The sequence below is a fragment of the Pleurodeles waltl genome, chromosome 7 (genome assembly GCF_031143425.1).
Source record: "Pleurodeles waltl isolate 20211129_DDA chromosome 7, aPleWal1.hap1.20221129, whole genome shotgun sequence".
NCBI lineage: Eukaryota > Metazoa > Chordata > Amphibia > Caudata > Salamandridae > Pleurodeles > Pleurodeles waltl.
The window spans coordinates 125,116,034-125,140,445 of NC_090446.1; the positions used below are offsets into that span (position 1 = coordinate 125,116,034).

Below are 24,412 nucleotides of genomic sequence, written 5' to 3' on the forward strand. Positions count from 1 at the left end.
TGTGTAAAACATTTACCTCAAATTATGCATTTATATGGCTGTTTTAACCCTTTTCTAAGTGCAGTCTGAAGAATTGCACCACTGCAGCCTCTTTGCCTAGGGTGCATTTTTTGTTCTTTCTTAAGTGTTTTTACAGGTATTCCTGAAGTAAGGCGAACGTCTACGCTTAAGAAGGCATTATATAAAGAAGTACTCCTGGATAGCCGTATGCGGGCAGAACTATTCAAATGCTTATGACTATCAATGGAGATCCCCTACGAGAGAATTCACGTTCTGTTGAGCCCCTTTCTTGAAGTCATGTATGCTACATCACACTAGAAAGTCAATTGTAAAGTCCAAACCAATACCCCAACACACTGCATTTCTTCTTTTACTTGGGCAATAAAGGAATCTTTAACATTTTGTCCAGACAAAGGTGCATTGATCTACACTGTCCAAAGCATGAAAGGCAACACTGAATCTAAATAAGGTTTTGTTCTCAACCTTCTAACTTCCATTTTTTCTATCTTCAGGACACATTCCAACACCTGGACTTTTTGGACCTTATCTGCAGCCTTACGAGACACAACATACCTAAAGTTATAAAAGAGCCAATGTATTAACCACTGATCAAGCAGGATACTTACTTCTGGGGTTCCAATCTTGAAGCAAGATTTTGACGCAGGAACTCAAAAACGCAGTGCATTGGATCAAGCTTGGTACAGCACCGCTTGAATTCACACACACTTTAATTACCCCATAAAAGGGGTCCCATGTACTAGAATCACATCCCAGTCATTGAGGTATACACAGCAACTCAACTTCCAAAGGTGTTTTCGGTAAAGTGACTGAGTGGTAGAAGTAGATAAAGCTGTAAGGAACGGGCTTAAGCTGCCAGAAGATGCAGCCACCTAGAGAAACATTCTGGGAAGAGGTAGCGGGCCCTTAGCCAAGGTGACCTTACATATTATCTCATTTTGAACACCACACCTAAACATTGCCTACAGAGATCTTTTTTCTATTCAGTTTCTAAAAATTACAGCATATGAAAAGGAAGAGACACTTACATAGGTAAAGATAGTGCATGAGATTATTCTTTCAAAGTGGAAGCCCTTCAAGGGCATGTAGTTCACTTTCCTACAGACATTAATCCATGGTCTGAAAACAAAAGGCTATTGAAATGTACTCAGGAATTGAGGTTTTACTTGTTATAACCAATTATTTAATCAACAGAAATAAAGCGGTGGTATATAAAATACTATAGGTATAAATCAAGTCATGTCAACTGTCTTAATGATGCCACTAACAAAACCTCAACCTGATGCTCACCTGATAGGCGTGATCTGTGTGGACGTGGCACAAGCTGGTTGGAGCAGAAAGGCTCAGGGGTGTCACAAGGGGCAACTCTGAGTTGGTTGGTGCAGGCAGGGTCCAGGCAGATTGCTCCAATATAGGAAACACTGGGGGTGTGGAAGTTGTAGGAGACACTGGTGTCAGGCTGGAGAGGCCATCTGTCAAGGAATCCATGTTCACATCTATCTCTGTGTAGTAAAAGTCCTCCTCGCCATCACTATGATCTGGCTCAGCCCGACGGCTACAAGAAACACAAATACAATTGTATATTTTGTACATGTAGAAGAAAAATATGACGGAAGCCTTTCCTTTCCAGATTTACAGCCACTGGTCCAAAAGATTGAGTGATGAAGGGGTAAAGTGGGGTGTGAGGAAAGAGATGTTTCCCCGTGAACACATGTAAGATGAGGATAGGTAAAACAAATTTAAATTTTCTCTACATTATTTTTACAGTCCAGACATTTATTTTAAAAAATAGCTTTTTGGATACGATGTGGTGCTCTACCAAATTTCCTCTACTATTTCGGTTACTTTTTTCCTATTCAACCACTCACCACACCTAGCTTTTAGGAAGATGCGAATCCCACAAGGTTGCTTTTATTCCTGCAATAGTCTAGGTCACTTACCCAAGATGGACAGCTCGGATGTGTTTCTGAATTCCAGATGAGGTACTGAGTACCTTCCCACAATTCTTCCACAAGCACTTAAACATCACCTTCACAGAGTTCTAGGAAGAAAACAAGATTGATATGATAAACTAGGCCCCCTTATATTTACCCTCCAGGAATCTTACTTCAAAATTAGCACACCCCTGTTGATACCCAAACCAACTTAGACATGATTCTATTCATCTTTTGGCTCACCCCATTTATACATACATACATATGAAAAAAATATAAAAGAAAACAAGAAATGAAATGACTAACCCCGTATGACAATAAGCAATCCACATTTGTGCAAGGCAATAGTGCAAATGTTTGCTAAAGCAGACTCTATGAAAAACAAGTACACCTGCGTGCAAATCTTACAGTAAGATGCTCAGGCAAGTCGTCAGAATGTGAAAACTGAAATCAGATATATAAAGTGGAAGTGTGCTGCACAGGGAGGGAGGTGAAATGGCACTGATAAAATAAATAATCATGTCTCTCTAATACCAAGACTAATTTCTTTTTAATTCCTCACCGGTACCATAAGCCCACACGTGTGAAAAGAAGGGTTAAAAAAAATGGTCCAGAATAGGATAGGTTTATGGGTGAAAAAGAGGGAATGGAAATCAAAACAAACAAAAAATCCTCGATCCTACTGCTTGGGAAACAGAGAAATTGTCCAAGACATATTAGGGTTTCTTGACTCTCGAGTGTGACCCACAGATTGTGGCAAGGTCTCTTGCAACTTTACTTGAAGGCATGGGTTATATTTTCTTTCCTTGAGCCTTAATTACTTAGCTTTGAGTGTGGGAAAGTAGATTTTCTTTCCCATTCCAGGCTCTTGCCACAAAAAAACAGCATTTGCCTTAGATACATAAATAGAGATAGCTGACAAATGAAATAATAATGCAGATTCCAGGTCTGTCAGGAACAGATTTTTCAATATCCCTTCGCAGCAAAAATGCTACAGATCTTTTTTCAAGTTCAGGCAACGGGCCACCTGACCGTTTCTGTATTTCTGGCTGATACCTATGACATTGAAGGACTCCTAGAGGAAAACGGTCTGTTTTGGCTAAGATAAAATGTATCTTTTACTGCAAACTTAAAAGGGTCACTTGTAAAAGGTTGTGTCACTTTATTAGTTGAAGAGACTTTCCCCTTGAAATATTTTTCAACTTTTCAAATCTTAGCTAGTTTAAATCATTGGCACTGCTATATAAATCACTTGTCATGTTGAATAATTAAGACTTTGATAAAGACCTGATCTTTGGGACTTTGATCACTATGACTTACCACAAAGAACAATCTGTAAGGAAGCAGGGTTGGAAGTATTTATTGCTTGTAACTTGAAAGTTGACCAACACAGAGTAGTTACGATACTCAAGTTTTGCATGTTTAGTTTTAGGATTTACACGTTCCACGCCAACGTAGAAAGAGTTAGTTATACAAAGATACTGGTAAGGTATATCATTCAAAGTAACAGTTTTGTGCAGAGCCTTACTAAACATTGTTTGCCCATAGATACCCACTACGTCCTCCAGACAACACTGTCAAAAACAGAGAGGTTGAGTCCATTGTCTGTTTTCTCTCTTATTCCATTCCCACTGTCAACCACTAACTCTCAGGTTCTTGGATAGCGGGTCATTGGTGGAGGCAGTTACAGATGAAATAGTGCATCAATCCCATGGGGTTTGAAGAAAAAAGTTTGTGCATCCTGACACAAACAAGCATAACCTATTAAACTCATGTCCTTACAAATGCCATTAATTTCAAACAAAACAAATTCTGAAACACACGATTAATCAATTTAAAACTTAAAAAAATAATAATAATAATAATCAAAACCATCTCACTCATCACAGCTTTTGAATATTCCCACTTACAGTGAAGACACAGCAAGCTGCGTTAATTGAGAGGGCCGGCCAGGAACACTGGAAAAATATCTAACAACTAGACATGTCAATCCTCCTAGATCAATGTTTTCCAAACTGTGGGCCCTGACCCACTAGTGCGTCACAAGTCAATTTTTGGTGGGTCGGCGAAGTATGAGCAATAAATAAAGATGCATTTAAATTCTGTATTTATATTGTCACAATTGCCTGCAAGTCTAATGTGAGGCTCGGTCTTCGGAAAAACTGCTGCTATTCTTTTAACATGGGACTGGTGTTTACTTCCTTTTCCCCTCAGCCTGCAAAGTTAGAGGAGTTTTTAGTGTGAATTGTGTGACAATTGTGCTGGAGAACAGGGAGTCTGAAAGAAATGGCTGTAGGATGTCTGTTTTTGCAATACACAACAAAATGTAAATGCCTGTAAATGGACTGTAGGTATTCAGCAGTTAGATAAGCAAACATGAATCACATTTGCAAAAATGATATTCACAGAAACCCAATTTGCATGCATTATGATGTATGCTGTACAATAGTATCAGTTTAATTGTATAAAGATGCTTCGTTAGGGGCCGTTTCAGTGGAAAATGTTATGTCTGCAATTGACAATGCGCTACCACATGATGCTTTAGCTATATTCAAAAATTGCCCCTCCTCATGTTCATTAAAGGTAGGCGAGACATGTAAATTTGTTGTTCTTAAAAGTGGGTTGTGGTGCAGAAAAGTTTGGAAGCCACTGTTCTAGATTAATACACTGAACTCCTTCAATCAAGTATGCCATTTTTACAAAGATGAGCAACTAACGGATCTGATACATCTTTGTTGCCCTCCTTGTCTTCAAAATGATCAGAGACATGCAGGGTCCCACCAGCCGTCAATGTTTCCTTTGGAGAGAAGCAAGGCTAAATCCACTTACTCTGCCGCAACTCAGATCTAAGATCAGAAAAACTCAACTCAAACATTAACACTTTAAAGAAAGAAGTGCTAAACCATTGTATCATTAAGCGGGAAAACAGCCAGCTCCCTTATTTTTTCACTCATAATAATAAGAGAAGTGGCAATCAACCAATGTAGGCACACATGTAATTAAGCAATAGAAGGGAAGCCTCTGACCTGTAACTTCTATTACAGGTAAGTAACGTTGATTATTTTTAAGATCTCCCCTATCAGAGAAGCACAGCGTTTACACTACAAAGACCATTAACTCCACACCTTCTATTCTCTTTTAATATGGGAAAACAAAATGTGTCTACTTTTGTACCATGTGCTTAAAATCTAAAGTTTGTTTTGTACTATCTTTACACATTAAGTGCAGCCCAAGCTTAGAACAACTTGCACAGGTGTGCAGACAATGAAGTTCAATTGTCTGACGTGGCAATTGGTAGAGATAAAAAAATGTTAGCATATACACAAAGTTATTTGACTGCTTTCCAAAACTTTGATGGGCACTTTCGTTTGGCAATGTTTGACCTGGATGGGTTTTGCTGGGTTCAAGCTTTCTTCTGGAATACTTCTGCGCTGTCGGCGTTTCTATTCAGTCCCAAAAGACGTGTAGCACACTCCATCTATCAAACAAGCTGCATCACATATCTAGACTCCATTTTCAAATCCATTATATTACTAGGAATCATACACAATTGATTTCAGTAACATTAAATGCAAACTCCAACCATTCCCTGTGATCACGGACTTGTGCCGGTGCTGCTGATCTCCATTTGCCGATGATGCTGTACACAAAACATACAATTGCCTATTACGGAGAAAGGATCTTCACTTACCTTCCTCTTTCTGGGAATCGGGTCACCAAAGAGGAAATGGACAGTATCTGTGTCCTCTATCCCGTCATCTGACTGGGCGGATGACAAGCAGGTCTTGCTAACTTCGATGGACAGTGGCGGCGAGGGTGTAGATGGAATGGACGGGTCACCCTGAAAGTCCCAGTTCCAGTCACCACTGTTTGTACTGCTGCTGCAGCTTGATGAAACTAAAGCACCCTCCTTGGAAACTTTGCTGCATGGCTCTGATGGGTAATAAGACAAGGCATGACAGAATCACCAAGAGACAGAGAGACAGAACAAGTGTCTTATAGCACCATCGTGTGGGGAAAGAAGAGCAGAGGCGGATGCTCTGCGTACACCATGCAAGTTCATTTGTAAAAATAAATAACGGAAGAACCCAAAGTCGTATAACACAAAGTGGACGAGACCAAAAACTCGACATATTTAAAAAAAAAAAAAAAATTGTGTAGTTTAAGGGATTTTCTATAAAGCTTTTAAAAAAACATGTTCTCTTTTTTTGTAGGAGATACTTCTGCACTTTCAATTTTCATTTTTTAACTCAACTGTTCCACGTTTTACAGTGTCTGATACACATTTGAGGTGTTTTGCTTTCACATCTTTCGTTCAAAATTTCTTTAAAGTAGCGCTTTAACAGTTTTTACACTTCGGTGATTTTGTTTTAGATTTCTAACATCCTCCTTTTGCGGTTTAGGCCTTGGGTGCATGTACAGATTCACCATGCAGAGGCGGATGAGCCAATTCGCCTTCGAAACATCTTTTACCTCAAGCAATGTGGCTCCTGGGAAGGAAGGAGGAATCTGAAACTTCCTGAACTGTGCAGCTGGGACATACCAGCAGAATATATTCTTACCTGTAGTGCAAATGCCTGTCCCCTGGCCCAGCAGCAGGGGGCTGGTGGACAGGCTGGTGAGAACAGTAGCAGCAATTACTTCATCGAGGTCAGCTTTTTCCGATGGCTTCCTTGGGAGGTAAAGAGAGATAAAGTTTACTCATGTCATAGGCTGTAGTTCTTCAAATAAATGGACAATTAGCGAGAAAAGAAAACTAAACCTCACCAAACTGTTACAACATCCTTAAGAGAAAAACAATGTTTGACATTCAAATAGTAGGCCACCTTTTTAGTAAGATCTCTACTGAGATCCGAAAGATCCTTTGGCACAGGAGGGATGTAGGTGCTGGAAGGCTTGATATCCTACCTGTAAGTGCTGTTGGCAGTAGCCCTGTGCATAACACAAACTTCTGGTGAAGAACCGCAGTACCCCAAAGACCACAATGTTTCAGATGTGATATGTTGTAGAGCTGTTGCCAAGCTGTAGCCACATGCCGGCCAAACACTGCTTCGCCACTGAAGTGCATGCCCAGCACTCGGTTTTGCAATTCACTTGGAAAACGTATTCCTAAGCATTCCTTTGCACGAAGGATGATGTTGAAATCAGTGCTAGAAAGGTTCATGGTTACATTAACTGCCACCGAGGAGGTATATTGTACGTCTCTCAAAATGGCCTTGGATTTTCTCTTTTGTCCTACAGCTTACGTCTAAGTAGGGGCTGATGTCCACAGAACTGCTGGTTGTAACTGCCAAGGATTATGAGAGAATTTTGCATCCTTGATGGATGTAACTGCCATAGTACTGATTCTCTTCCCAAATTTCACTTTGTCTTCCCTGTCCACTAGGAAAGCAGTACACGGAAACAAAAGTTTCAATGTGTGGTGCATGGCTGCCTCTGCAATGGCCATCCAAGCCGTGGTCTGCTCTGTAAGAAAAGCCGATGGGTATACCTTTAGAGCCTTTTATTTTTCCAAATGAAAAATAACACAAACAGTGCCAGCACTGTAAGCTGGGTTTTGCATCAGACGCTTACTTTCCTCCCACGTGTTGTCCAAAATGGGAATAACATTGACTGACTTCTTATGAGGCTTGTAAATAATACAAGACCAAGCTGTTTACTGTAACCCTTTGGCTTGAACCTGTATCAGTACTGGCTAGCCCCAGTCTTTTCTGCATGGTTTATTTCTTACAATGTTTTTCAATTAACCAAAGAACCAGGAAGTAAGTTAAATATATATTTTAGCAGATATGGCAATCCCAATCCATACGGACTCTCCTACAATTCATTACCACATTCCACACAAAACTCAACTTCGGCAACAGCATCAATAACCGATGGGAAAAACTATGTGACCCAAGGGTGAAGGATGTAGGTGGTAGGAACAGGACATGGCTGCAAAGGACAGACTTACATAAGGGTCCTCTTTTGAGAGTTTTTGGTCCTCGCTGCAGTAGTCCCAATAACCAGTGGCAGTACACAGTTTATAGAGTACGAGAACAAGAGCTGATAGTCCACACCAAGCGGGATGACAAAATATTTCATATACGGGCACACCATAAAATTACATTATGTAGAGAAGGAGATTACTAAAAAGTGTTGGAGATTAATGTTACTGAGGACTGGATCACAGAGCGAAACTATGGTGAAGCGGATAAGGTGAGGCAATGAGACAAATGAGCAAGCCTGAAACATAGGTCTATGATGTGACTAAGAAAAAAAACATTTCCATAAGCATAAACGTTTAATTATAATTACAAAGGAATGAACTCCAACCAATGTTTTTATCTGTAAAGCAGAGAACAAAAGATCAAATAGAGGAACATGGCATGTCAGTGATAAGTGAGCAATCAGCATATCAAACTCCATAAAATCAGTAGTATCAAGAGAAGGTTTTATGTGACGGCAACATCACCTTCAGCAACACCTCCACACTACACTGGACCAACAACCACGGCATATACTTCTCCATCACCACACCTACCATCCACCTCCCCACCCTCCGCTCCCTACATAGGAAATGGAACCAGATCACAGAGGAGCAACTCACCAGCCCCCGGAGCAACTCACCACCTCCTCCCCGCAACAAATGCGAACATCTCGGCACAGAACTTCCACCAATGGATTTCCGAATGCACCAACACCTTAGCGCCACTCCGAATGACCTCAGGCAAACAACCCCAAAAAAGCCAGCTGGTTAGCCCCACAATCCCGGACTCTAGCCGCCCCTGCAGACATCTTAAATCAATGGAGGAACAGCAAGATCCCGGAGGACCTTGCGGCTTTCAAATCCGTCATCAACTCTCATCACCAGCTCATCAGATCCACTCTGAAAACAGCCCTGCAGGACTGTATCAACGTCACTGCACAAATTACCAAAGAGCTCTTTGATGTGGTCAATGAGTTTGCTAAAGCCCAGTCAGAAGCTGCAAACATCCCTTCATCCTAGGACCTCTGTGACAGACTAGCCACCTTCTTCTATCGAAAAATCAAGGACACCTACGAGAGCTTCGGACCCTAAAATCTTCTGAGCCTACATACAACCAACCAGCCCGGATCCTCTGAACCTCTGCACATCCTGCGCTGCTGGGCCACCCTCACCACAGATAAGACCCTACTCCATCATGAGTAGCATCCACTCCGAAGCCCCTACGGATTCCTGTCCTCACCACGTTTTCAAAGCCAACACCTCCATCACACCTGAGCTCGGCCACACTCTAAACTGCTTCATGGAGTTGGCTACCTTCCCCGAGGCCTGGAAGCTTGCCGAAATCCGCCTGCTCCTGAAAAAACCTCGACTGACCCTCTGGATCTCAAGAACTACTGCCCCATCTCACTGCTGCCATATCCAGCCAAGGTCATCGAAAAGACCATCAACACACAGCTCTCCAAACACATCGAAAACAACATCCTGGACATCTCCCACTCAGGCTTCAGGAGCAACCACAGCACAGAGACCTCACTCCTCACCACCACAGATGACATCCGCTTGCTCCTCGACCACAGCCAAATAGCATCCCTCATCATACTGGACCTCTCCGCTGCTTTCAGTTTCCCACCACACCCTCTGTCTAGGTTCCACGCAGCTGGCATCCACGGCAAGGCCCTACAATAGATACACTCCTTTCTGACCATCAGAACATAGAGTCAGACTCCTGCCCTACCTGTTGGAATCTACAGAGATCAGCTGCGGAGTGCCTCAGGGCTCCTCCCTCAGCCCCACACTCTTCAACATCTACATGTCCCCGCTCAGTCCATTGTCACATGCCACGGACTGAACATCGTCTCCTATGCCAACACCCCAAGTTGATCATCTCGCTAACTGAAAACCCTACACTGCCAAGAAGAACTTCCACAACGACATGGAAGCCGTCGCCGCCTGGATAAAGGAGAGCTGCCGCAAGCTCAACTCCGACAAGACCGAGATCCTCATCCTGGGACCCTCCACATCCACCTGGGACAAACTCCTGGTTGCCTGCGACACTCTGCACCGTGCACTCCCCCACCCCAACGCACCACGCACACAACCTCTGCTTCATCCTGAACTCCTCTCTCGCAATGACCCCTCCCCCCAGATCAACTCTGTCGCACCTTCCTGTTTCCTCACACTCCCATATCTCCGGAAAACCTTCAAGTAGATCCCAACGACTGCAAATCCATAACGCCTCCACCAGACTCATTCTGAGCATCACCCCGCAGCGAACACATCACCATCACCTGAAAGACCTCCTCTGGCTCCCCGTCTAGGAAAGTATCAACTTAAAACTCCTCTTCCACCCATACAAGGCTCTCCATGACTTAGGACCTACCTACCTCAACCGCCACATCACCTACTCCCCCGCCAGACATCTCCGCTCAACAAGCACTGGCCACCATACCCCGCATACGGAAGATCTCGGCTGGAGGAAGATCTTTCGCTTACCTCGCGGCAAAGCGCTGGAACACCTTGCCTCTTCACCTATGACAGTCACCATTGTTTTACCTGAATTCAGGAAGACCTGGCTCTTCGACTGAACCACAGAGGACCCAACCCCCAACAGTGCCTTGACACCCTTACGGGTGAGTAGTTGCACTTTATAAGAATTGAATGATTGACTGACTGACAGTGTAAGAGAGCACAATGAAGTGAAAGGATGGAATCAATACAAGATTACCAGAGAAGGCAAATTCAATTATATAGTGTAGGAGGCTGGCCTGGCTTATAGTGGGTACCTTGTGGTACTTACACCCTGTGCCAGGTCCAGTTATCCCTTATTAGTAGAATAGAGGTGTTTCTAGCAGCTTAGGCTGATAGAAGGTAGCTATGGCAAAGCAGCTTAGGCTGAACTACGAGACATGCAAAGCTCCTACTATACCACTTATATCATATAGCATAATATCACAAGAAAACACAATACACAGAGTTACTAAAAATAAAGGTACTTTATTTTTATGACAATATGCCACAAGTATCTCAGTGAGTACCCTCAGTAAGAAGGTTAGTAATATACACAAGTTATATGTACACAAACCCAAAACAGGTAAGTAAGAGTAAGAAAAGTAATGCAAACAATGTAGAATTACAATAGGATGCAATAGGTGAACATAGGTCTAGGGGCAACACAAACCATATACTCCAAAAGTGTAATGCGAATCACGAATGGACCCCAGACCTATGGGAGCTTGTAGAGGGTCGTTGGGACTGTAAGAAAACTGTCAGGGTGTCCAAGATACCCCACCCCAAGACCCTGAAAAGTAGGAGTAAAGTACACCTAAAAGGACACAATAGTTGTGATAGGGGGATTCTGCAAGAACCACAAACACCAGCAAAGCACTAAAGACAGATTCCTGGACCTGAGGACCTGCAAGGCAAGGAGCCCAGGAAACCCCGGAAGAAGGTGCAAGTAAGCTGCCTCCGGATGGAAGAAGCTTAGAATTCTGCAACAACGAAGAGAGCTAGGAACTTCTCCTTTGGATGGAAGATGTCCCACGGCGTGCTGAAGGTTGCAGAGGTGTTCCCACGCAGAAATACCGCAAACAAGCCTTGCTAGCTGCAAGGGTCTCGGTAGAGGTTTTTGGGTGCTGCTGGGGACCAGGAAGGACCAGGATGTCGCCCCTTGGAGGAGAAGACAGAGGGGGCGCTCAGCAACTCAGAGAGCCCCCGCAGAAGTACCCGAACAGGCACTTAGAAGATATGTGAACCAGAGCTGGCTCAGAGTCACAAAGGAGGGTCCCACGACGTTGGAGGCCAACTCAGAGGGTTGAGCACTGCAGGACGCAGTGCTGGGGACCCAGGCTAGGCTGTGGATGAAGGAAATCCTGGAGGAGTGCACAGGAGCCGGAGCAGCTGCAAATCACGCAGTACACAGGTTTGCAGTCTAGCGTGGGGAGGCAAGGACTTACCTCCATCAAACTTGGACTGAAGGATCACTGGACTGTGGGAGTCACTTGGATAGAGTTCCTGTGTTCCAGGGACCATGCTCGTCAGGATGAGAGGGGACCCAGAGGACCGGTGATGCAGTCTTTTGGTGCCTGCGTTAGCAGGGGGAAGATTCCGTCGACCCACGGGAGATTTTTTCTTGGCTTTCAGTGCAGGGTGAAGGCAGGTGACCCCCAGAGCATGCACCACCAGGAAACAGTCGAAAAAGCTGGCAGGATTAGGCGCTACAATGTTGCTGGTAGTCATCTTGCTACTTTGTTGCGGTTTTGCAGGCGTCCTGGAGCAGTCAGCGGTCAATCCTTGGCAGAAGTCGAAGAGGGAAGTGCAGAGGAACTCTGGAGAGCTCTTGCATTCGTTATCTAAAGAATTCCCTAGAGGAGAGACCCTAAATAGCCAGAAAAGGAGGTTTGGCTACCAAGAAAGGAGGATTGGCTACCAAGAAAGGTAAGAGCCTATCAGAGGCGTCTCTGACGTCACCTGCTGGCACTGGCCACTCAGAGCAGTCCAGTGTGCCCCCAACACCTCTGTTTCCAAGATGGCAGAGGTCTGGGACACACTGGAGGAGCTCTGGGCATCTCCCCTGGGAGGTACTGGTCAGGGGAGTGGTCACTCCCCTTTCCTTTGTCCAGTTTCGTGCCAGAGCAGGGCTGGGGGATCCCTGAACCGATGTAGACTGGCTTATGCAGAGATGGGCACCATCTGTGCCCATCAACGCATTTCCACAGGCTGGGGGAGGCTACTCTTCCCCAGCACTTCACACCTATTTCCAAAGGGAGAGGGTGTAACACCCTCTCTCAGAGGAAATCCTTTGTTCTGCCTTCCTGGGCTGGGGCTGGCCAGACCCCAGGAGGGAAGAATCCTGTCTGAGGGGTTGGCAGCAGCAGCAGTGCAAACTGCGGAAAGGCAGTTTGGCAGCACCCGGGTTCTGTGCTAGAGACCCGGGAGATCATGGAATTGTCCCCCCAATACCAGAATGGTATTGGGATGACAATTCCATGATCTTAGACATGTTACATGGCCATGTTCGGAGTTACCATTGTGACGCTATACATAGGTATTGACCTATGTATAGTGCACACGTGTAATGGTGTCCCCGCACTCACAAAGTCCGGGGAATTTGCCCTGAACGATGTGGGGGCACCTTGGCTAGTGCCAGGGTGCCCACAGACTAAGTAACTTGGCACCCAACCTTCACCAGGTGAAGGTTAGACATATAGGTGAGTCATATAGGCAGTCCAAGTATGGATTTAAAATTTTTTTTTTTTTTAGAGTCTAGAGTTTAAATTATGTTAACAGCATAACAACCAGAAACTTTGTGTATGCATCGGTCATGATGAGCAAGTGTCCATTCATAAGCATCCGAATGCCAGTGCCAATCTCATCACATAAACTGTGCATTTGTCTTTGCTGATTGTGGGGACTGACTCATCTTGGGTTCTGGTGGATTGACATCACTGGCACTCACCTTGGCCACTAGGCTATCCATCCCTGAGAACCAGACTTGTCATCTCTGACACACCTTGATGTGCCAACTGAACCAAGGGGAGTGAAAGTGAAAGGGGGAATTACAATAAGGGGACCTCTGTAGGGGATTCCTCCATCTGGGGTATTGAGTTCTCGAAAAATCTTCCACAATGTTCAAAGTTATTTGTGCGTTGGTTCATCCCGGTTATGTGACTGAGGGGAATGACCTCCATGTGTTTTACACGGCAGCCTTGGAGGCTTTCTGTAAACACTTTGCTTGCTGGGTGCTCCGTTCAATCTCATTCGGCAATCTCAGCTCAATGTGTTAAACTATCTAGGCAAACAGGCCGATCAAGCTGCCACCTGTGTGTGGCGAGATGTGGTGGAGATGACATCACAAGCTACTGAGCTTGTGCAAGGAGAATTGGGGCTTTTTATAACTCTAGTGTCCATTTTTTAATGCAGGTCAGAAGGGTAAAGGTGAAAGGGGTACTGTGCCAACAAAGAGAGGTAGGAGTCTTGTGATAAGTTATGGTTAGAAATTGCATCTCTAGTTGCCAGAGGTATGCACCTTGTCCAGGTAGGGACCAAAATACTAGTCAGGGCAAGTCACAGCACAACCTAAATTATCCCGTGCTCACCCTCTGGTATCTTCACACAGAGGAGGCAGGATAACTTTGAAAGCAATGTTTTAAGTATTTGTGCAATAACTCATACAGTAACACAGTGATGGACAGCGGCACCGGTTCTAGAGTCACTGAGGTCGGTGGTCTAGCTAGAAGCTAGTAAATGAAGTTACCTCTGAGACTTCAGAACAGAAGGCAAGCTCAATCCAAGCCCTTCAAGAGAACCTGAGAAGGAAGGCAGAGCCCTACCAGCAGAGTTAGGGATTAGCAGGCAGCAGGGCAACAAGCAGGAGATCAGTCCTTCTAGAAAAGCAGCCCAAAAGAGTCCTTTGGGCAGCTCAGCAGTCCTGACAGTCTAGTAGTAGATTCAGAAGTGTCTGATTTGGTGGGGTAACAGACCCAGTATATGTACCCAAAAGTGCCTTCGAAGTGGAGGGAACTTCAAAGAGTGGTTTTGAAGTGTACAAGTTTCACTTTCAACCCAGCCCTGTCTGCCAGGAGCACAGTGGGGGTTATCAGTCCTTTGTGTGAGGGCAGGCCACTGGCGTTTGAAGTGTAAGAGAGAACCCTTCCTGCCCAGAGAAACCCATCAGTATGCAGATGAATGCAGATGCAGCTGACTGTCCTGTGTTCATGGCTGTCTGGGTGGAATGCACAAAGGGAGCTGTCAACCAGCACAGACCAAAGTGGATTGAACACAGGCTGTAAGGCACAGATGTCAGGAAGTGCAGAGAAATTACTACTTTCTAAAAGTGACATTTCTGAAATAGTAATGTAAAATCCAACTTTACCAGTAAGTAGGATTTCTTACACCATTCCAACCATACCAAATATGACACGTCTACTCCTCTAAGATCAGAAATTACCACTTAAAAGCATATAAGGGGACCTCTAATGCTGGCCTATGAGAGGAGCAGGCTTCACAGTAGTGAAAAACAACTTTGGGAGTTTTTCACTACCAGGACAAGTAAAATGTATAAGTAAATGTCCTGCCTTTTACTTACATAGCACCCTGCCCTAAGGGTTACCGAGGGCCTACCTTAGGGGTGACATACAGAAGAAAAGGGGAATTTAAGGTTTGCCAAGTAGTTTTAAATGCAAAGTCGGAATGACAGTGAAACTGCACACGTGGTTAGGGGGGATACTTTTGTGGGTGGCATTATCAGTGCTACAGGCCCACTAGCAGCATTTAATTTACATGCCCTGAGCACATTTAGTGCATTTTACTAGGTACGTATAGGTAAATTAAATATGCCAATTGAGTATGAGCCAATGTTATCATGTTTAGGGGACACCACAAGCACTTTAGCACTGGTCAGCAGCAGTAAAATGTGGGGAGTACTACAACCAGCAAAACATAGATCAGAGAAATGGAGGGAGGCATGCAAAAAGTTGGGGGAAGACCACCTTACGACTGTCAGGTCTAACAGGAGCCCCACCCAACTGAAAGTGGGGAGAGCTACCTAAACCATTGGGAGCTCTCTTCACTAAGGCAGAAGAATCTGGAGAGACCATCAGCATTGGCCTGGTCAGTCCCTGGACGATGCTACACTGTAAAGTCCATTCCCTGGAATAGAAATAAACCATCTCAAGAGTTTAGGATTTTCACCTCTCATCTGCATGAGCCATCTGAGGGGTCTATGGTCTTGACTGAACCCGGAAGTGAGTCCCAAACAAGTATGGTATCAGTTTCTTCAGTGCCCATACCACAGCAAATGCTTCTCTTTCAATGGCACTCCACCACTGTTCCAGTAGAAGTAACTTCCTGCTAATGAAGGCTACTGGTTGATCTATGCCCTCCTCATTCAGCTGTGCTAAGACTGCCCCTAAGCCATGCTCTGAAGCATTTGTCTGCACAATGAATTCTTTGGAGTAATCTGGGGCCCTGAGCACAGGTGCTGTGCACATGGCTTCCTTGAGAGTGTCAACGACTTTTGGGCAAGCCTCTGTCCAGTTCACCATCCTGGGCTGCTTCTTATAAGTCAGCTTAGTTAAGGGGGCAACAATGGTGCTATATCCCTGAATAAATCTTCTGTAACAGCCAGTGAGCCCTAGGAAGGCTCTCACTTCTGTGTGAGTCTTGCATGGTTGCCATGCCATAATTGTTTCAATCTTGGCCTGGAGGGGCTGTACCTTGAAACCACCTACCCAGTGTCCCAAATACACCTCGGAACCTTGCCCAATTTGGCACTTGCTGGCCTTGATGGTCAGACCTCTTGGGGGCGATGCAGGTGTTCCTTTCAGCTGGCACTGTAGACGGCACTACAAGGTCATGTAAAATATATAGTACATGTACTGTCTTTTACTTACATAGCACCCTGCCCAATGGGTTACCTAGCAGCTACCATGGGGTGACTTATGCAGAAGAAAAGGGGATTTTAAGGCTTTGCAAGTAGTTTCAAATGCCAAGTCATAGTGGCAGAGAAAGTGCTCACACGGGCCTAGCAAAGACAAACCTGAGACATAGGGGGCTACTTATGTGAGTGGCACAATCAGTGCTGCAGGGCCACTGGTAGCATTTAGTTTACATGCCCTGTGCACATCTAGTGCACTTAACTAGAGACTTGTAGGTAAATTAAATATGCCAATTGGGTATGAGCCAAGGTTACCATGTTTAGGCTAGACAGCACAAGCCCTTTAGCACTGGGTATCAGTAGTAAAGTGCACAGAGTCCTAAAACTAGCAAAAATGAGATAAGGAAAATGGAGCGAGGCAGGGAAAGGGTTGGTGGAAGACCACCCTAAGGCTGTCGGGTCTAACAGTTATCCTGAAGTGATACATGTATACATACACCTGAAAATTGGTATAGCCCACTTGATGGTCAATGCCTCTTTCTCCATTTGGGAATACCTCTACATGGCTCGTAAATACAATGGATTTGCAGTCCCCACTTCCTTGGTCCTGATTCTGGTCTGTTTGCAGCCCCACTGACTAGCATCAAGAACGAGCAGAGTAACTTTTGCTAGATCGACAAAGCCCATGGTAGTCTGATGCAGGACAGTGTGCATGCTGGTTTGGTACACCTGTTGCTCATTGGTCTGTTTATCATCATGTGGTATTTGCTAGTCAGCATTCTCAACAGCATGCTCTGCGTTGCAAGATTGGGGATGAATCCACCCACCATGGTACACTGCAATCCCCAGATAACTTCTCACATCTGCCACAGATTGAGGAGGTGATGATCTTGAATGTCCATTCCTTCCTGTGGGTCTTCCATGAATGCAGCAACGAAGAAGATGTACACTTAAAACTGCACTACTGTCTTCAGAAAAATCCCCCTCCTGGTTAGCTCAGTGGCAAGCCCAGGTTACAGAAGAACTGCAGGGTTGGCTTCAAAATTTTTGATTGTTAAGCGTTTCAAAAGGCATAGATCAAAGTCATTACTGACGTTTAAATCACCTTCTAGGCCAAACAGGGTTTCCTTCATAGAACTCTGAAACCCTCCGCCAAAGACAACATTCTGAAATTCAAATATCTTGATAGGCTGAGCCCTATTTGAGTAGAGAAGGGAGTGATGCAGCGGCATCCGTCATCTAGTATGTTTGTGGTAGCCAACATCGAAGTCAATCTTGCTGAACTGCAGGCCCCACTCCAGTCACTGATCAGGTTGTTGACAGTGGATGTGAGGTGCCTCTTCCTCTAAATGGCTATATTTGGGATACTCATGTCAATCCGTAGTCCAATTGAGCCAGGCTATTTTGAGTTACTGGTGATAACTATAAGCGACACCTATAGCTTGGGGCCAGACAAGTGCTTAATGACTCCCAGTTTCTCAAGGTTTGTAAGCGCAGCCTTTGCAATGGTCACAGGTGAAACAGTACTGTATGTTGAAGCACCACAGATTTAATTTTATGTCAACGTGCTGCTTAATAAGTGGAGCTTTCAGAAAACCTAGGTCTTAAAAAAAGATGACTGAAGTTTTTGAATATCTTACAATTTTTTAAGAGCGGACGCTGTAAGCAAAGTGTATTAACTCCAGTTTCTCAGCTGTTGTGCAGCTAAGTAGGGTTCCAGCACAAAAGTGGTCACAAAGAGCTTCACAGGGCACGTGACTGTGTCGTGGTGTATGTCTGTGCTGATAGCTTGAGTTGAACATGCCAGCTAAGTATAGGGGTTTCAGGCCCTCTTATGCAAAGAGAGACATATTTGGAGCCGTCAGTTTGGGGTGTGGCTTCAGCTGACTGTATTGGTCTCTGCTCATTACCTTCATTAAGGCCTTAGTGTCAGTGAGTGCTGTGATTGTTAGCCCTTACACTCAGACTATGCATGTTGGTTTGAGTCTCTTCTGCGTGTCAGTGTCCGGCAGACGAGGAAGACGTCCTCCTTCTCATCTTCGGAGGCCGGTTCGGGTCATCGCATGGTCATTGGTATTTTTTTTATGGTCACTTTTGTCAATAACCATGTGTAAATCACAGCCAGGGGTATGCATTTCCTCCTCAACAGACTGTGGCACAGTTATTTGGTATAGCCGCAGTTGGACAGCCTTTGGGCTGGACACCCACTTGTATGGTGGCAGTCCACAGTATCAGCAGTTTTTCCTGTAATCTCTTCCTTTGTGCCAGAGCTAGCCATGGGGTATGTAATTTCCTGACTGCTTCCTCTGATTCAGTCTCCATTGCCTGATATTTATCTGGTTCCTCCAAGTCTGTGGCAAAGGTAGATCGCCTGTATGTTTCACAGCTTGTGAGGCCATGCTAAGGTGAGTTTCTTATCTAGTAATATCCAAGGTTTTCTGACGATGAGCTAACAAGGGACAGCCATTTTGCAGCCCTGGATCATTTGTGCTGACACCTACTTGTTCGGGTTACCTTCTGTGCAAGTGCGTACTACTTCTCAGAATCTTGCACACAAGACCTCTATGGACACACCCTCTTCATGGCAGGCCGCTTTCATTTTAAATTGTTAAAAGTCTGAGTTAATGTGCATTGCCTTCTCATTTTCATGTTTACTGTCTGTGTTAGGGAGATTGTAGAACAACTTCAAGATCTCTCCTATGTAGAGAAGTAGCAGTGATTGTTGACTTTACCTTCAGTTTCCTTTGTAACTTTAACAGAGCTATTCACGCAAGCAACCCACACCTGCCATGCAGGTGCAGTGATTGCAGATTCTTAACTCACTGGATAGTGCCACATACCTGGTAAACTAGCTGGGATTGGGTACACAACCTTTGGGCATTAAACTCTATGGGTTGCAGGGGGTGCTTCACAGGTGTTGGGAAAAATCAAGGGGGTTTGACTGCCTCCTCTTGGTCACAGTCAACTATTCACCAGGCTCTGCGCCTTGATGTTGGTTATAGGAGCCGCTTCTGTTGCCCATGCAGGCTGCAGGATGGAAAGAGGTTGTCTTGCGGAAAAGTTGTGGCAGTTTTAGTCAGACTCAGCCCACAGGATGCTGGATCTAGGTCGTTTTTTACTTGCAAGATAATGTACTCGTTGCCCTTAAAGGTGCTCTTCTTTTGCAGGGCAATTAAATGCAGGGGAGCATTTTCGTGGTGGTCTCTGGCATGCTTTGGCATATAATGCGTCCGGAATCCTCAACGGGCCAACATATACTCAGATCACGGTAGGGCATGGACTCAATCTCCGTGCTATGCTTTAAATTCTCGCTTCACCAGTGTATGCCGCTGTGCGTCCACCAGGGGTAACGGTCAGATCCGTTTCTTCGCTGCTGTGCGAGGTGGTAGCGCAGGGCTGCTTATGCATACCTCATTGCCAATGCGGTCATGCAGGCAACTACTATTACCTGATGTCATCCGATTCCATGCACTCAAGCAACCTCTATATACAGCTTGATACAATCACCAGAGTCAAGGTGTAGGCAGGCGTGTGTCATGGGCACGTATGTGCCAGGTGCCACACTACATCAAAGAGTATGAGACCTGTATTACAGGGAATGGGTGAGGCTTCATCGAGCAGCTAGAAATGTTCTGCACTGGACGCTACACAATACCCTGCTTCTCCAGTTGTTAGTCATACATGCATATTTTAAAGGATATAAAACCCATGTCATGAAAAGGTAGGTGCCAGATGTTTATAATGCTGTGTATATAAACAAAGAATTGATTCTGTGCATTATACTGCCCTCCCAAGTATTTAATGTATCATCTGTGACACTAACGCATTTAGGCGGTCATTCTGACCGCGGCGGGTGGCGGTAGCCGCCCGCCATGCTGTTACTGCCATTTGGCCGCTCCGCGGTCAAAAGACTGCGGCGGCCATTCCTCGCTTTCCCGCTGGGCCGGCGGGCGCCCGCCAAAGGAGTGCCCGCCGGCCCAGCGGGAAAGGCCCTGCAACACAGAGGCCGGCTCCGAATGGAGCCGGCGGTGTTGCAGGGGTGCGACGGGTGCAGTGGCACCCGTCGAGATTTTCACTGTCTGCAAAGCAGACAGTGAAAATCTGTATGGGGCCCTGTTAGGGGGCCCCTGCACTGCCCATGCCAGTGGCATGGGCAGTGCAGGGGCCCCACGACACCCGTTCCCGCCATCCTGGTTCTGGCGGTGAAAACCGCCAGAAACAGGCTGGCGGGAAGGGGGTCGGAATCCCCATGGCGGCGCTGCAAGCAGCGCCGCCATGGAGGATTCCCTGGGCCAGGGGAAAACCGGCGGGAAACCGCCGGTTCCCCTTTTCTGACCGCGGCTTTACCGCCGCGGTCAGAATAGCCCTGGAAGCACCGCCAGCCTGTTGGCGGTGCTTCCGCTGCCCTCCGCGGGTTGGAATGAGGGCCTTAGTGCACTCCTCCGCATACCTGCAAGCAGCGGAAAAGATCCTGTATTTGAGAAGCCTTAGAGCATAAGCCATTTACTGCTCATGCTTAAAACATGTGACTGAAGGCAGTGCTTTCTGCACTGTCTGGCACACAGGGCCTTCAGAGGATATGTCTGCAGCCCTTGAGCTTGGTGGTAGTTCTCTAATTTTCCCTTCAGTCTTCCTACAGCACCTTTCTTTCTATGTCCTCTCATCATCATCATCGGGATGATTATGCCCCAAACCCCTTCTTACCGCCACCTGGCCGAACAATGTATTTGTAATGCTGTCCACCTAGGCAGTAAACATGTGACTACTGAGCCTCACTGATAGAGAAGAGATCACAGGGGACGGGAGGGGGACACACTGCGGAAAAAACAAACAAGTATTGGCATAGTCAACAGGTCTCGCCTAGGAAGCGGCAGGATCCAACATCACCCTATTTTCAGACCTTTTGTTTTTAGCCATGCAGCACATTATCCTGGTGAGATCAGCTTTTGTTATTTATCTACTGGTACTGTGTGATTCGAATATTCCATATCCAGAGCACAGCGTAAGCCACGTGCTCAACAAATGCCAACACGTAATGTTTACTAAAATATACAATTTTGTTAGACATACGAGAAAGTAATCCTGGAGCTCTTGTGTCCACAACTCTTGTTTTCTGCTGTGGGCAAGCAAAACGCTAGCGGACACCTCTGACACGCCCCTCGCAGTACAGCGATTTGCACCTCCTACGGACCCCTGAGCTCTTTCACGCTTGACCCTTTGATCTCAACAGAACCATGAGTGTTTTCAAACATTATTGAGTGTGGCGTTACAAACAGATGCCGATTTGGGACTAGAAAACTTATTCCAGTCTCACCATCACCTCTCCCCGAGCCTACTAAAAACATGCCGATGGAACAAACAAAACAATGGCAAATCAGAAAATAAACAAAATTACAAATGCCCATCCGTACCGATTTAACTCCCTTCAGCTGAAGTGAAAGCGTACAGGGAGAAAAGCCCGCATTTTGAAAACGTGTGCAGTAATGAATTAAAACAAGCAATAAACGGCGTATGACCAATTCAAGGTAAAGAAGATGACCTCGCCATGACGTGCCGTTAATGATGTCATCACGCATGACATACAGCCGCCATATTAAACTGGGTTAATATTAATTAAAAATCGTAAATGTAGTGATTTTCGGAAATAAACCAACAGTGACTCAAAACACGAGCGCTTGTGTTCCGGCCAGAAACAAATGAAAACATGCTGGAGCTCTGAACGGGAAGCGGGTGCATCAAACTCTTAGGGTGCAAACAAAGAAAAAGCTATCAGTGCAGTAGCCATATTAGATAGGAAAACGCTTGTGGTAGTTTTAAAGGTAAGAGAAGATTAAAGCCATGCCCTTCCAGGATGAATCAAAGTGTGTAACAAATAACTACAGTGTTATGAGTTCGTATACCACAGCCAATCCATGTGCGCTGCACAAAATTGGGACGTGCCTATTGTCTGTCAAGTCCACATCTGTAGCGTATAAACAATGTGAAAACAACACAAGTTAGGGTCTTCGAGGGTGTGGCGTAATGTACAGAGCTGCCTACTTTGGACCTGGGGAACCAAGTTAAGAGTCTCTGCGTCAGCTCTCCCAGTTCCTGAATAAAATATGCTTATCGGAACAAATAAAATTAAACAATAGCAACCTAAACCAAATACAGAAGGGAAACAAAATTACAAATAAATGCCGATCTGTAATGGAAATTACAAAAGCCGATCTGTACTCAAGCCCACATCAAAGAAAACAAGCAAGCAGTCCCAAGGCGAGGAGAGCAGAAAAGGAAGTGGGCGATTATGTTAAAGCTAATAAACACAGCCATCCTAAAACAAGGGCTGAGGCAAAAGAAAACAAGCATTTGCAATGCACTAGGGTCTTGCATTTGTCGAGTTACAGCTATTACCAGTTGTAAACTCCCAACTGGATTTTTCTTGCCACGTTGAAAGAAAAAAACAGCGCGATTGCGCTGCTACAGTTCACCCGTAATGAAACCTATCGACAAACGTGCAATTATGAATGTAACCAGCAAAAGTGCAATTAACTATGTAACAGGGTCGATATTATGCAAAGCGCTCGACTTCTGCCAAGCAATATCGCGCTGCAAAAATAGAGAAAAAGTAGTCCGCAAACCTGGAAACAGCGACCCTCGCATGTTTTCAGTACTTGGTCGCAGCGCTCGAGGATGGCTAACCACTGGAAAAGGCATGACGTATGTGTGCCCTCCACTAATTAAAGCAAGCAGATTTTAACATGCAAGCCCACGAACCGATGAAAGACACTGACATGACGTGGACAGGACTCCGAGCCCTTTTCTAATTCCTAAAGCGTCTCGCAAGCGATACGCATGGGCAAGCGCATGCGACGCAGGCTCGACCCTAAAAAGTAGTGTGCTGCATCTAACATAAATGGCCAGAAGGGAAATGATCCATGTAACAGGGCCAGTTTCCAAGGCAGAACAAAACAGCCAAAAGATGGAACAAATGTAAGCTATTCACCAAAGAACCAATGAAAAGCAATAGGCACAGGCAAACTCTATAGAGTAGACCACAGCATGTCTCAAAGAAACAGTGCATGCGCAGCTTAGGCTCGACCTAAAAAGGTGTGAGATGCATGCTAGAACATGAAGGAAGAGCACCCTTGACAGGGGAGGGAGCGGATTCAGACAGAAGAGGACAAAGTTAAATGCTGTGGAGGAAAGGATGAAGGAGCGAATGGGGAGTTAAAAAAGAGAGGGGGGGGGGAATGACAGGAGAACTACAGCCCGAGACCAGACGCAGGATGTTAGAAATGGTGTCTATAGTTGGCAGTCGGTTTGCACCCTGTCCAAGTAGGGACCCTCACTCTAGTCAGAATAAGGGAGATACCCGCTCAGATAACCTCTGCTCACCCCCTTGGTAACTTGTCACAAGCAGTCAGGCTTATCTCAAAAAGCAATGTGTAAAGCATTTGCACATAACACACAGTAACACAGTGAAAACACTACAAAAGGACACCACACCAGTTTTAGAAAAATAGCCAATATTTATCTATTTAAAACAAGACCAAATATGATAAACATCCAACATACAGTAATGAAAATATGAATTCTGCAAGATTTCCTCAAAAATACAGTTGGGGCTATCACAGCGGCGTGATCAACAAAACCAACAGTTCAGGCTGGCTGCGGAATCACAGGCCACCTACGGACAAGGGAAGACCCGCAAACAGTACCTTGGATTTGTAAGGCGTTGTAATCTGGAGAGCGGCGTTGCTGACGTCGGGGTGTCGGTTCCAGGGTCGGTGCAGGAGAAGTCAGGCCCTTGAAGTCGCACGCGTTGCAGATCGAACTCCGGGCTGATGAACTTAGGAGCGCTGACGTGGAAGCATCGGGGCTGTGGTGCGAAGCAGGACGATGTGACGTGCGGTGCCCACAAGTCACGGTGCAGGCAGCGGCTCAGTGACTGCGTCCAGCGACATCGGTAAGACTAGGCTACACCCCCCCCCCCTTTGTGTAACTGTCTAGAGAGGTGCAAAACAGCCCTTTGTACCCTCCCGCTAGGAGCGGGACCACCAGAGTCTAGAATTGTCAGGCTGCTTGTGGAAGCAGTCCTGCACAATCCTCCCACCAGTGCAGGGATGTTAACCTGCA

The 24,412-nt window shown here is 45.5% G+C and overlaps 1 protein-coding gene across 1 annotated transcript in view; it reads right to left on the reverse strand.

Moving 5' to 3' along the window:
* Window positions 1-24,412, reverse strand: part of SLC2A4RG (SLC2A4 regulator) — a 201,324-nt gene that overhangs the window by 89,401 nt on the left and 87,511 nt on the right. Inside the window, exons 3-6 of the mRNA XM_069243267.1 lie at window positions 6,515-6,624; window positions 5,644-5,885; window positions 1,959-2,059; window positions 1,309-1,573 (exon numbers count right to left, since the gene is read on the reverse strand). Coding sequence (XP_069099368.1) covers window positions 1,309-1,573; window positions 1,959-2,059; window positions 5,644-5,885; window positions 6,515-6,624 — 718 coding nt within the window. The remainder of the gene's footprint in view (window positions 1-1,308; window positions 1,574-1,958; window positions 2,060-5,643; window positions 5,886-6,514; window positions 6,625-24,412) is intronic.